The following is a 14,688-nucleotide window of genomic DNA, read 5'->3' as shown; positions in this document are numbered from 1 at the left end:
TTCAGTGTCTTTTTTTTTTTTTTTCTTTTTCCCCGAAGCAACTGTTTTACCCTGTAACACAATATTTAAATCTCTCCCATTTATGTTCCAGACTTGTTTGATCAGGCTTCTGATGATCTATATTTTTGCCCTTGTTGGTTGGGAAGCCATTACCAATGGCCAAGATTAAACGAAGTGGCACAAACTGTATACACATATTCAGCCCATACATACACACTGGGACTATTCACTATTTCAGAAATGAAATCAGTTTATACATGTAGTTTTTAGTATGGACTACAAGCACTTATGAACTAAGTGCTTTTATGAACTATAAGTGCTTTTACCGGTATTAGGAATTACTTTTTCCTTTTTTAAAAAAATAGCAAAAGCAGAAATATGAAACATTAAAGTCTGTTTCAATTCACCAAAATACAGATTAGACTCCCAAACCAATCTTAACTTTACCAAGGTACTCACAAAAAAACCCATCTGCCCTCTACATTGTCTTTCTAGCTCAATCTATTCTGGGGTTTGACCTGAGGTTGACCTTTTGGTTTTCACCAAAAAATAAAATAAAAGTCTTTCCCCCTTTAAAATAAGCCTCTCTAGCTGCTGCAGATATGAAAAAAGCCTCCACCAGGAGCAAAGTGCAACTGGTACAGAGATTTCTTCCTGAACTTTCAGAGAACCTGGAGAAAATTCTTTTGAATGTGTTCATTTCAAGAATGCATTAATTCAAATTGTTCCAGAAAATAAAGGAAATATGAGTATGAGTGAAGAGGTAAAGAAGACACAGTGAGAACAATCATTAACTTGTGCAGCCTGCTGTGTTTCTGCCCACGAAATGAACCAAGTAGAGGAAGCATTATGGACCAGGTCAGCAGGCAACATTACCATGTAAAATACAGAGGTGATACTGAACTGACATACATAGGTCAGCGTGTTTGCAAGCTTTCACCATAGTCCACCAAAAACCATGTTAAGATCAAAGCAAAAATATCTACACACAAGTAGAACCACCGTAACTAAATTTATACAATATCATAGCCTTAAGCTACGAACTTTTATTCAGAATCAGGCCCTAGTCGGCAGTGACAGCGGCCTTATGGGATCCCCTGCCACCAGAAGGGGGAGTAGCACAAGGATCAGTGTGGGCACTTCTGGAAGAAATTAGCATTTATTAAACCCTCTTTAACACAGAGCCAAAACTTGGGGGGCAATCTGACCCCACCAAGGGCAGTTGTCAAGTGCTACCTCTATGCCCTTCATCCCAGGGCTATTCTCCAGCTCTGCTGAGATGAAGTCAAACTCCAGTAGCTCAGAGAACCAACAAGTCAAGGTAGGCCATGCCAGAGCTTAAACTGAGGCACACCCAAAATGATTTTGAAAGGGCATCATTCCTTTCCCACCTCTGGCTCTCCCCTTCTTTCCCTAGGCCACGTTAGCCCTCCTACTTTGGCAGCTTGTGCTATGAGCCACTGCTCTCTCACACTTTGAGCCACCACCCAGGATTCCAATGCAAAACCTACCCTGACAACAAATCTACCAGCACAACATTAGTCGTAGTCCAAATGAGCTCTTCATGATCTGTACACTCGTTTTGTCCCTGTATGTCTATCAGACTTCACCTATGAGAAACATAAAATGTAGTCAAGGTCCAACAACCCAGAGAAGTCTTGATGATGGGCATTTGGCAATATCATGTGAGAGGAAAAAAGAAATCCAAGACTAATGTTCTTATCTATGTAGCTGGTTCTGACACTTTGCTTTGGACCAAACAGTCCAAAGATAGAATTAATAAACTAGGAAAGAGGTAGATATTTGTTTTGTTAACTGTCAGCACATTCCTTTAACTGACCGCACTTTCCAAAAATCAAACATCTTAATCATAGACAAATCCCCAAAACCAGGTATATTTACCTCACTTTTCTTTCCCAGGAAAACAAAAACAAAATCAGACAACTACTAGGTCTGTTTCAACACTATTGCTTCAGTTAGTGGGGCTTTTGCTCTTCCTTGAAACCTGTTAAAGCAGATTCCAGTGTAAATGAAACCTAAAGAGAAGGACTAATAAAAAAGGGGGGAGGTTGTCCAGTCTATCAGATCCATACATTAAAACTATAGACAAAAAAAAAAGTCATGATTTCTAACAAATGGATAATAGCCATTATGATGCATCCACTAGTTACATTAGGGAGAACAATAAACAGATCTAAGAAAAATAATTGCAAATTAGGGAAATAAAAGTTGACTTAGACCAATTAGAAACAAACAAACAAACAAAAACCCCTAAGACTGAAAGATCTTTTTTTAAAAATGGAACTAGACAAGGATTAAAGAGAAGATGTTGAAGTCTATTAAAGTATTTTTGAACTACAGAATCATTACTCCCCAGAAGGAATAACATCTTCTATCTACATACGAAAATAGATACACGTACATATACTTAATTTGTAGTTAACTTACATTCATCCTGAATTGCAATGAGAACAGACTGAAGGATGTGTTGCCTGCGGACTGAATCCAAAAAAAGACAGCAATTTAATTTAGAAATACACAGTGAGGGAGGGGGGGAACAACACTGAAAATCCAACCAACAGGCAGCAGTCTCTGAAGCAGGGTTGATACTTCTACATTCATTCCATTCCATTCCATTCCATATCCTGAAGAAATAAATCAAAGAAGATTCCAAATTGCCAGTTTTTATCTTCCTGGAAACTGGGATCATTTGACCCATTTGGCAAAAGTAGAAGATCAAAGTTTTAACACTTTTCTCAAACTGCCAAATGCCACAAGAAAAGCCTTGGGCATCTGCCACTAATCTGAAACGCTTTGATAAGAGCTGCTAACAGCATCAGTCCACTCACCGAGGATTTCTGAATGCTTAAAATGTTTTTAATTGAGAAAGGAAAAATGGGCTGATTGCTTCAGCCAAGTTCAGTTACAAGTTACAAACAGCAAGGAGTTGGTCACCTTGTTTGTCTGAGCAAAGGGGGGGGGGGAATCCACAACAAAAATGCCCCCACAAAAGAGGAGGCCATGACAAAAACCATCTACAGTCTGGGTCAGAAGAAGCAGTGCTGAAAATCTCTAATGCCACCGTACACTGCTGCGCCATCACAGCGATCCTCGACTACTGACAGAAAGATGAGAGAGAGCAGGGCACTCATGCCTGAGGGAAAAGTGAGGATAGATTCCCAAATGCACCGCAAATGGAGCTGATTTCCTTGAGACCTTTTTGATTCTCTTCAGACCCATCATGAAAGAGAACCATAGCATGACTTCTACCTCAGGAAGAAAGAACAGTATTTTAGCCAGATCCCACTGGAGCTAGTGCATCTGAACGATGCAGCGAGCCTTCTCTTCCAGGGAGGAGCTCTGAGCCACAGTGGTTTAAAGAAGCCAAGGACCTTCAATAGCTTCAAAAGACATTTCCCTGAAGGTGGACAACATCCTCCTGAAGGCATCTGTGGTCAATAAAGGTTCTGACTTGAGTCTTCTACTATTTTCAGTCTAATAATTGAAATGCACAGGTAGGTATTGGCATTCTGCATGGAAACTATGGCTTATGTTTGAGGACACTCAAGAACTGAGTAAGGGGTACAAATGCTGCAGAAGAAGCCACCAGTGGCTTTTGCAAGAAGCATTTATACAACTGGAATCTGTTGGAGAATCTCCAGACTAAGATCCAATTGGCTGATAAATCATGTTCAGCTTATTATACACAGAGGCTGCCTACACCATAAGTGGCCCAAAAGGAGAAATACTATTCTTCTAGCAGGACAATCCTGCTGGTCTCTCATTTCTTTTTAGTGCTTCCTGCCCTGGAGTACTGACCTGTCCAAGAGCACGTCATTTTACTTACCCTTCCTGGGAGTGCTAACTCAATTACATCTCATTTTCAAAGCCCTTTACTCTGCCCTCAGCCAAATAAACTAGCATACAGGGCTGCAAAGAAGAGGATGGGAAACTACTTATGGCTCAAGGACACTTGGCTTTAAAACACTGCTTTTTATCAAAGCAGTGGAATGGCAGAATAGATGATCACGAGAAGTATGATAGTGCCACGACTTGCCATCTCAGGGCTTCCAGAGACCACTTAAAATATATGGTCTTCCAAATTATCTTGCTTAAGTGTGTTGAAACTGTGTAAGCAGTGGTCTAGAAAAGGTCGCTAATTATCTTGATCTTCTCTAAAGCTGTTTTGCATTTAAGGACCTGTAGTGGAGCAAAACGAGACACAACACTGGAGAGCGACCAGTCCTGTTACTCTCCTCTCAGAATTTTACAGCATTCTAGTGCAACAGGAATGGAGGGATTTGGCAAATTGCTACAGCACCTGGAGGACCAGACATGCCCCCATACCCTAAGATGTCTGGTATACAGCCAACATCCCACCAGCTAAACAAAATTGTAACATCTGCTAAGACCATGTTCTCCTTTCTAGGTAAAAATCAAAATAACAGCAGATTACGTAAACTTCTGGGGAGCAGAAGAAAAGAAGGGGAACAGCGTAGAAGGAGCAAAGCAAAATTTGTTGCTTATAGGAAATAATTATTTGGAGTATGGAAATTTCTTCTCTCTACACAGGAACAGAGAAAGAGAGATGTGCCACCAGAATGACCTTTATAGTTGTTTACGAAAATTAAACAAACAAACAGAACAAAACAAATAATCAGAGATGATTGAACTAACAATGTCCTCAATTCCTGTTTTGGATAGATCTGACAGAATGGCTCATGAGCTAGGACTTCTGCCCAGAGTAATGGTGTAATCAGGGAAGCAAGAGACATCAGTCTAACTGTTCCTAAATATAAGAGTTTCTGTAGATAATAAAACAAAGTTGTAAGCACAGAGATGGTTCTGAATCATATTTATGTCTTCTTTTAAGCTGTATTGGGCTGAGTAAACAAAAAAGCAATTTGTTATATTGCATTTTAAACAACTGAATTAGAGGAGAGTCTACACTGCTTTATCTTGCTAAACTCTGTTTCTACAAGGTATAAAATATGATGTATGTGATTTTAAAAATACCAGGAAATTCTTGGACGTAAGACTAGCAATTGCTGAAAAGGGATGAGAAGAGTGGTGGCGTATCAGTGGCAAAGACTTGCACAAGTTTTCATTAGCTGTGCTATTGCACTTTTTCAGTTTTATTTTAAATTAAAGGTTCATATAGAAATTATGAAAACGTGATTCTGGAGAAGCACTTCAAAGAGATCTCAATGACATCAGGGGTATTTACACTGACAGCAGCATTATGGAATTCACAGTATTTTTAAATTAAGGATATGGCTGAATAATTGCCAGCCCTGTCCGCTTACATATTCCAATTGAAAATTTACATTCTGGCATAAACTATGAATCCTAAATATAGACAGCATGGTCTTTTCTTTGGAACCTACTACACAAGTGCATCAATTATGACAACTTAATTGGACATGCTTTTATTTTATTAAAAATAGCTGCTCGAAGAATATTCAAAGCCAGCCAGTTCAGTACTGTCAATGGCAAATGCTGCAACTTTTCAAGTTACTCGTGTTACCTTTAAGGAATGCAGTACTTTTCAAAAAGCAAACAGAACGGGTAAGCTAAGCGGTTACTTAGCTTATCTACTAGTATTTTGTGTGTAGCTGTCTGATGATTTACAATTTTGTTACTCCATTAATGGAATCAGCTCAGGAAACGTGAATGCAAAGCCCAAGTTCTTTGGACAGTCACCAAAATCCCACGGTGGCATTACTTTCCAAAATCAAGATTTGACTCCTCACACGGCAGTGACATCAGATGTGACTTAAACCGGGAGAAACCACTGTTTCTCTTTGTTTAATATGGCCAGCCCCAAACACTCAGCATGCCTGTTATCCCTTCTTCCCCCTTTCTATATTAAAGTTTTTCCATGCAAGTAACCTGGGGAACATAAAAAGAACTTCAGAAGCAAGGCGCACACAACGTCAGAAGATGAAGAGAGATGCTTTCTAGAGTAATGCACTTGGTGAACACAGAAAGCCGGGGAAGGAGGCCAGGAATGAAGTATGCTTTACAATTACTATTTCCACACAGAATTCCTTTGAGATCAATAGTGCAAGAATCCCATTCATTTTGATGGGTTTCATTTATTTTCGAATGTTATGAAAAGTAACTGCTGTGCACAACATAGGCACAGTAATAACTTCACTAGAGCATAGTGGCCATGGTAATTTGGATCACTGTGAAAGCCATGCTTTATTACAGAAGAAAACAAGCCTTAGAAGTGGGTGGAAGGGCATCAGAATTTAAAGAGATGTGTTGTATAATGTCTACCACTGAAATTTTTAAAACAGGAAAAGCAAATACTCTGCAAATTACAATACGAATGCAGTGACAAAGAATTAGTGGAGTGGGGGAACAAAACATCCTGGCAAAGCACTGATCCATCAAAGTATTTGGGCAACTTAAAGCATACAGGCAATCCCACTGAAAATAAGAGGGGGAAGGTCTGAAGGTTAAAATAGACCCATGCTTAAATATTCTTCTAGTATAAGGTTATATGTTAAGAGTCTTCAACTAATTTTATTTATAAACAATAATCATTCCAAAGTTAAACAAAATTTCAGAGAATCCTTTTATATCACTATGAATTTAAAAACATCTCCTGCCTTAAGGTAAGACCTAGAGAATGAAATCTGGAAAAGATTTCAATGTTTGTTCCTATTTTCTGGTTCATGATTTGCATGCATCTAAAAATATTTGTGGCAACCAATATCATTGAATCATACAAAAATGAGGATTGAAGGGATCTCTGAAGGTCACCTACACCAGCGTTGCTCTACCTCTTTGAATCTAAAGACCCCCAAAGTCTTTCTGAATTAAAATTCAGAAGCCATTTTGAGCCCTATCATCTCAGTTCATTTATGAACAACTCAAAATCAGGTCCAACTTTGAACATCTGTAATTTTCCCCCCACCTTTGCTACTCTACAGCTTGCTACTTGTCGTTCAGCTGGAGTTTCCTCTAACTGCTTCTGCTGTTGTATGGTTCACTGACCAAGACACACGTATCTAGTCCATCCTACTGCTTAATACGTGATCAACGATATCTGACAGGCAGCTATCTGTTTTTAAAAAATCTCCAGTGGTGGAGATGTCCCAGTCTCTCCTGCCAATTAGAAGTTTAAAAACCTCAACTTTGGGAAAGATTTTCCTAATGCTAGCATAAAACCTATAGCAACAGATAAGCGTGTTATTGTTTGTCCTAATCATCATGAATCAACATTAGATTATTCACTCCCCTAAACGTTTTAACGCATTAAAGGTGTGACTCTCCTTAGTCTTCTCGATAGGTTTCACAACCTCACTCCCTTTCATGCATCCTCACTGGAAATGTTTCCTCAACCTCCAGTCAATTCTGCTGCTCTCCTCTGAAGTCCTCGCAACTGTCCATGCTCTCCATGAACCATAACGCCAAAAAGACTTGGACTTTACCAAGTCTAAGAGTGGGATCGCCTCCCCCTTCTTTGGGGCTGTTTCTCTCCTTACATATCCCAGTACAATGACTGCCGTTCTAGCAACGGTATGATGTTATTAACTCCTGTTCCTTTCCTACAGAACTGTTACCTAGCTGCTGTTCCTGGTTTTCTATTTGTGCAACTGTCTGCTGAATAGCTGCACATTTCTCCCTGATCCCTTTTCAAGGCAACCCTTGTCTTTGGCCTGCAAGCTACTCTCAACGTACGGTTTTCCAGCCACCTGATACCCACTTCGCCTAGACTAGAGAAGTACCGCATTGCGCAATCAGAAATAATATCCAGTTAAGATTATATACATGCTTATGAAGATTCGATTTCAAAAGTGATGATAGTTAATAGCCACCGATTTGGTACCATCTTCCACCCCAGATGCAGTAGTTAAGCTTCTGCTCTGAGATGGTACTGGAGAATGCATCTCTTGGGTGTGAAGGGAGGCAAGTATGCCTCCGGGTCAGACACTTGGAAAAAGAAGAGGCTGAAACTGCCCAGAAATGAAAACCAACAGGCCCCGAGGTTTCCCATGAAATTAGAGGCGCAGAAACTGAAACTAAGAAAGAAGAGGAGGAGCAATAAACATTGGCAAGCAAAAATAAATGTTCATTTAAGCCATCAATATTCAATAAGAATAAATGCCAAATTCTAAAAGCTTAGATATCTATCTACTGCTTCTCTCTTAGCCACAAGGACTGTCAGAGAAGAAAATTAGATTGTTTTGACATAATTTGGTCTCGACAAATCTGTGTTGGCTGTTAAAATTGGCATATACGGTTTGAGATGTCAAAAGATTTATATCATGGAAAAGGTAAGGCCAATAATTGAAGTTCTGATGGGCCTAAGAAGAGAGTGTCATAATAAAGAAATCACTCAAACAAACTTGGTTCAGCATAGCAAGCAGTCAAAAAATGCAGCTATTACTTAGCCAACTTGTTTAAAGAGAATTTCTTTTACTTATTCTCTAAATTTATGCACGTTGTGTGCAGGAAAGCACAAGCTAAATGTATATAACACAATACAAATCTCAGGAGAAAAGAAATTCCGTTCCTTTGAACATGCTCTCCTTGTGTAGTAAACTTGGAGACTGGCAGTACATTTTCATCCAAATATGCACACATACAAAATTACAGATACATCTCACTCCCCCAGTGACTTTATAACATGTTGCTAGGTAACAGTGCATACAAGTCAGGTTTCAAGACCTTTAGTAAGTCACCATAAAATAACTGCATAGGCCTTTTGCATGAATAATGTACATTTGTATCCTTTTTCTCATGCCAATAGATCAGACACTGAAAACACGACCGGCTGCCAAACTGTAAACAGCTCCCCATCAACAGCTACATGAAAAACAACATATCAAAATGTTGCATGCTTTTTCAGCATTCAGCCCTTTCCCCCTCTCCTGCTTTCTGCTCTCATTCTTGCTACATGCATCCTCCACGAGCACTACCATCCACAGGTCGGTACAGCCGATGCACTGAGCCACGGGGTGTACAATACAAATTTAAAAGAGACATCAGAATGACAACATATACAGGACAGCTGTCAGACATCAAAAATGGATTTCGTATAAAGTTCAAATTCAAATCTCAATTAAACAATGTACAGACAAAACAGACTCATCTTTGCTCGTTTTTTCTTGGTCATCCTGGGCAGATGAGGACTGCAAACCTTTCCACAATAAAAGGCTGCAGTTGCACCTGGGCAGGGGCATTAGGACAGAGCTACTTTCCTACTTTACCTGACAATAAAATTTACTGAAATGCAACTTACATTCTATCTAAAGGAAAAAGGTGACCAATTATTCTCTATTGAAAAGAGCATCTTCTGCCTCCGAAGCCTAAAACTTGCAACACAGACCGTCTTCTCCTTGTGAAACAAAAGTTCCTCCAGTGACGTTTTTCCTGACTCCTTTCTCTTTAAGAATTAAAGGCCAATTTTGAAAACATTTAGTATAGAACAAACTCCTAGCATGTCCACAGCTCTGAAATGTTCAGTCAAATCAATAAGAGAGCACATAAAATAATAGATTTTCCCTAAACACATTCTCCACTTCAGATTCACACATCTGAATATCATTCTCACAGCAATAATCTGACAATGAAAAAAGAAACCACAATAAACACGTTTTGCATTAGATATGGATTTCAATTAAAATATTTTTAAAAAATGTTCACAACTCTCTAGGACTACCAATTTCATGTTAATAATCAAGAAATGCAATAACATTCATACTTCACAAGCATTGACTAGTTAGACATCATATGCTACTCTGAAAGGAAGGTCACCAATCACTTATTGGTGCTATTTAACAGATGGTTAAAGGCAGAGAAGTTAAGAGCTGAATTTTCTAACATGCTGTGTGCTCGTGACCCTCAGTGAATTTAAACCAGAACTACAGATATTTAGCAGGCCTGAAAAAACACACAAAATGAGATTTGCCAAGGTAATTGTCAGCGAATATCAAAGCCTGGAAAACAAGTTCTCACTCACAATCCCAGATTTTAATAATTAAACAGCAAAACCCCTCTCTTTTTCTCTTCTCTCACTGCTTTCCCTCTTCCCTCTATCAAGCACCTCTTTTCTTATCCAAAGAAACAAGAAATCACAAGTTAAGAAGTTGCAATGTTTTTCTCCCTGCAATTCAATGACTTAGCAGACCCAAGGCAAAAGGTTTCTTAGCCCATCAAAGGAGCAGCTGCCGCTGCTGGTGCTTGCTGCTCAATTACCTGACAGCTTCATAAGAAAATCTGATGCCATCTTGACAGAGATGTCTTGGCTGAATAGTGCTGATGCTGTATTGGCCACAAAGTCAGAGGATTCTTTCAGCTTTGTGTTGTTGGGGGCTCTGTCAACAGTGCTAAGAGCAAAAGGTGCAGCTGAGATGCCATTGTCATCTTTGGGCTCTTCTTTCACTAGTAAAGGTGGAACTCCTCCACTAGCCTGCCCAGCCACATCAGGCGTTTTAGATACAGATGCTGATCCCATAAGGTCAGGTCCAACTCCTTCCCTCTGTGGTCCCGAGCAGGAGTCACTATTTAGCTGTGGTGACCCCTTCACCTCAGTTTCTGGTATTTCCTCCTTCACTTTGGATTCTGTCCTGAGGAAATGCTGATGGCAACGCATATGGAGTTTCAGGCTGAAGTGGCGGGAGGAAGTAAAAGGGCATAGCTGGCACTGAAAGGTCTCACCCCTGTCTTGGTGCTGATGAACCTGGTTCAAGAGGTGAAAGATAAAAGCATGTATTAAGCAGAGCAGTTTACTAGCATTACAGAAATCTCAGCTCAACATGTCTGACACTGCTTTTAAAAAAAAGAAAATTTAACTAATGAATGAACTCTGCATTCAGAGCACTTGGAAGGAGGTCAGGTACTATGAACAGTAGGATTCTTTCACACGTAAGTCAACATAAACATCAGACTCAACTGAAGAAAAAATATCAGAAACATCTGCTTCTGTGGCATGAAAATGATGAAGGCTGCTTTGGGTGAAACAGTTCTTATGACCTGATCCTGATGACCTGCCAGTGTGCAAAAAAAGATTTCCAAGCTATAACTAGCAGCTTCCTTGATTAAAAACAAAACCAAAGAAACTCCACAATAACCTATTTATTATATGTCCTGCTAAGTACGATCATTCTGTGCAACCTCATAAATAACAATTGTTCAGAGCAACCCAGCAAAATATCAACCTGCACAGCAACGTCCATCATCAATTTATGAACTATTAGGGTAAACACACAACACCTGACAATACCAATGTGCTATTGAAGCAGTTCACTGCAAATTAATCCTCCCAGAAAATAAACGGCTCTGTTATCATAAACTACAAACAGGAGAGATGGTGTTTGACAGCTAATTCTATCAGTCAATGATTACAGTTAATCTTACTGCCCTCATTTTTTGACTGTACGCTCTTTCTCATAGAGACTGCGTGCTCCTATATGACTACATAACGTCTAGCATCCCCAGGCCTAATCCTGATTATGTTTTAAAAAGAACTCTATCCATCCATCCATCTGCAATGGTTTACATATTATCTACCTGAACAGACACACTCATTAATATAAACTATGTACACACAATTATACAAGTTCTTGATTAACACAGTACTCATGAAAGGGAAGGAATAATTGAGCTCAGCATAATAATCACAGGTGTATTAAAAAGTTTTGTCTCCATAGCTTCACAAATAAATTTAAAATCTTGACAGTAGCACTCAGGGCTACTCCCTCCAGAAAGACTAGCAAATACATACGTTTGTTCCTTACTAATTGATGAACACGTGATTAAGACAAATTGGCACCAGATTGAGCTCCACACATTCATTTTCACTTGTGACTTGAGTTGGCTGGAAACATTGCACTGAGACAGATTTTTGTTGGAAAATGGCAATTTGTTGAATGTAAAATATTTCACCTGAAACATGGAGGGGTTCGATGAACTCTTGGCAAGGCAGGCGTCACCCTACTGAGAGGCACCCTATCCCCAGCTCTCTGGGCTTGGCTCAGAAGCTGCCACCTGTGCCAGGAAATCACGGCTTGCTGCTGAAGCCTGGGAGTCCAAAAGCCAAAAAGGAATTCAGTCACAAGCTCCTATCCAGCATTCCCAGCTCTACGTGCATTGCACCTGAACTCAGGTCTGCTAAAATGTGAAGCTGGTAGACCTCCCTCTTGCAGCCCTTTTTGCATTCAGTGAAAACACATTTCAGCAGCTCTGCGGAACTTTTTATTCAATGGTTCTTCAAAGGCTCTGGAGATTAGGTGCTAAATAAACAGCAAAAGAGACTTTCTCTTGGCCAGCCGCTTCACAGAATGACATTCTCGGTATTGTATAAGCATGACATTTACAGACAAATTCTGGAATCTTAGAATTGCAACTGACAACAACAAAAAATTAAAGCTAATGCTAGCCTAAGACAATTTTAAAGCAATAACCTTGCAGAAGAAGAGAAGCACAATAAATTCTAAGTATTAATAGGTTACAACGGAAATGCCAACCAGATCGTCTATCTCCACTGCTGGAAACTGGCTGGTCTGTGAGCGCAGCAGTATGCAAGCTATTTCCTTCATGAAGAGCACCGAGAGGTACTAATGGTAGCAAGCACTCTCACCATGGCAACTTTCTCTCTTACACCCACTGAGATCCTGTGTGCCAGAGTTTGTCTCCAGGATCCCCACCAATCAACATTTCCCTGCCTACATATTTAACCACTTCTTCCAGAGGCCCTGTATCGCAACCATCAATGCGATGCCTCCTGAAGGCTGTCACTGCTGCAGATAGGTGGCAAAGTCTGTGTGGGAGCCCACCCTCACCTCCCAGGAGCACGGCACGCCACCCCTGCAGTACCTTTTGAGAACAGGGGACCGATTCATCTGATTTGGATTTCTCTCCTGTCCGAAGACAACAGCAGTGTCACCAATGGATTTCTCCTAAATTAAAGCCTTTTATAACTTGCAGCCAAGGAATGACAGAATTAAAATCCAGGGAATGGCTCTTACACTGTGCTAGTGCTTCCCAAACCATCAAGTGTCTTCTTCAGACTCAGCTAGGCTGCTGCTGGTGGTGGCAGAGCTACTGCAATGGGGGACGGATAACCCCTGGCAAGGACAAACACAGCAGCCTGACCTGACTCCTATTCCCTGGTGACAGCAAGAACCACAGGCAAGAGGAGATGAGAGGGTAACTGGAAAGTTTTCTCCAGAGTCCCAGTCTGAGCCTGGCTGCTGACAGATTTGGATCTCTCTGAATTACGCTTCAACAAACCAGAGCACATAAAGAAAGGCTCTTCCAAAATCCCATAAAACCATGTTCTGACTTATGTCAAAAACATTGAAGGACTTCTTCCGAGTTTCTTTCATTTAACTGTGGATATTCTCCTTGACAGCGCAAAGCATACTTATCTTTTTTTTTAATCCTACAGTCTTCCCAGTCTCAAATGGTCTTTTGTGGTTCTACAGTTTTTGCTGTGTGCGCTTCATATGAAGCACACAGTAAGTTTCAACAGATCTACACACTTCCTACAAACTTTAGACATAGTTGGAAGACTTGGGTACAATATATCTATTGGTTCTTTCTGTTTGTTTCTTTCTTTCATTTTCTCTTGCTGCCTCCTCATTGTCACATTACAATAAAGACAAAGAAGAGTCAGTTCAATTTATCTTCTCTACCACATGCATTATTTTGATCACACCTTCTAAACCAAGCGGTTCCAATCTTTTCAGTTTCTTTCTTCAAAGGAGTTCTTGCCATCCCACTACTCATTTTCATTACCAGCTTTTAAAACTCCTTCTAATACTAATATATCTTTTTCATGCACAACGTGCATCAGAAACGAATATCAGAAGTGGCAGCACAGCATATGTTTGTAATAGCATTGTAATATTTTCAGTGTTATTTTTGTTCTATTCTGCACACATTTGAATATCTAACATACTTTTTAACCACTACTGCACATGCAAAGAAAAGGTTTTCATTGAACTGTCTAGAATGATACCCAGATATTTTCCCTGAGTAGTTACAGTTCGTTATATTAAAGATAGTCAGGTGCATGATTAGTTTAGACTGCTGTTTCCAAGGTGCACTACCTTGTATTTGTCAACAGTAACTTCGTTTGCCCTTGCATTTATCTGTCAGCTAGCCTCTTTTTATTCTCTTTCAAGTTTTGCCTTTTCTAATCTTGATTTGTGTACATGAGGTTGTATCGTCTACAATTTTCTTACACCACAGACATTATTTTGTGTGCATATTTTCTATCATATTTTCTAAACTACACGCCACTCTTAGCAACGGAACACCCCTCTGTTAGCCTTGTGTCATGTTTAACATTGCTAATTTCTTCCTACCCTTTGTTTTATCATCTCTTGGTGAATCTCTAATTTGCTATAGTACATCACATTGCTTAATTTATTTGGCAGCTTCTCAGTGAGCAGCTTTGCCAAAGGCTTTTTTAAAGGCCAAATAAATTTCAAATGATTCTCAAGTCCATGATTTTCTTGACATGCTCAAAACATCTTAGTGGAAGAACACATGATTTCCTTTTACAGGAGCCACGTGTCCCTATCATATCACATCATTCATATCATCCTATATTTTGTTACATTTTTTGTCGACATACTAACATTCCTGGTATCATAAGCAGTTTGTTAAATCATCTTTTCATACTTAAAAGCAACATCCTGGCAGATTTACCAACCAGTTTAA

The 14,688-nt window shown here is 39.7% G+C and overlaps 1 protein-coding gene across 13 annotated transcripts in view; it reads right to left on the bottom strand.

The window, feature by feature from the left end:
* The window catches only part of ZNF827 (zinc finger protein 827), a 122,744-nt gene that overhangs the window by 54,883 nt on the left and 53,173 nt on the right, over positions 1-14,688 (bottom strand). For all 13 annotated transcript variants that reach the window (XR_013949868.1, XM_080588650.1, XM_080588647.1 and 10 more), the window contains one exon: positions 10,216-10,699. Coding sequence is in view for 12 of the 13 variants with exons in the window: in XM_080588650.1 (XP_080444776.1) it covers positions 10,216-10,699 (484 nt within the window). In the remaining variant the exon portion in view is untranslated. The remainder of the gene's footprint in view (positions 1-10,215; positions 10,700-14,688) is intronic.

This window comes from Anser brachyrhynchus, assembly GCF_964034855.1.
Source record: "Anser brachyrhynchus genome assembly, chromosome: 4".
Taxonomy (NCBI): domain Eukaryota; kingdom Metazoa; phylum Chordata; class Aves; order Anseriformes; family Anatidae; genus Anser; species Anser brachyrhynchus.
The sequence above is the reverse complement of the archived record's forward strand: the minus strand, read 5'-3'. Positions and strand labels throughout refer to the sequence as shown.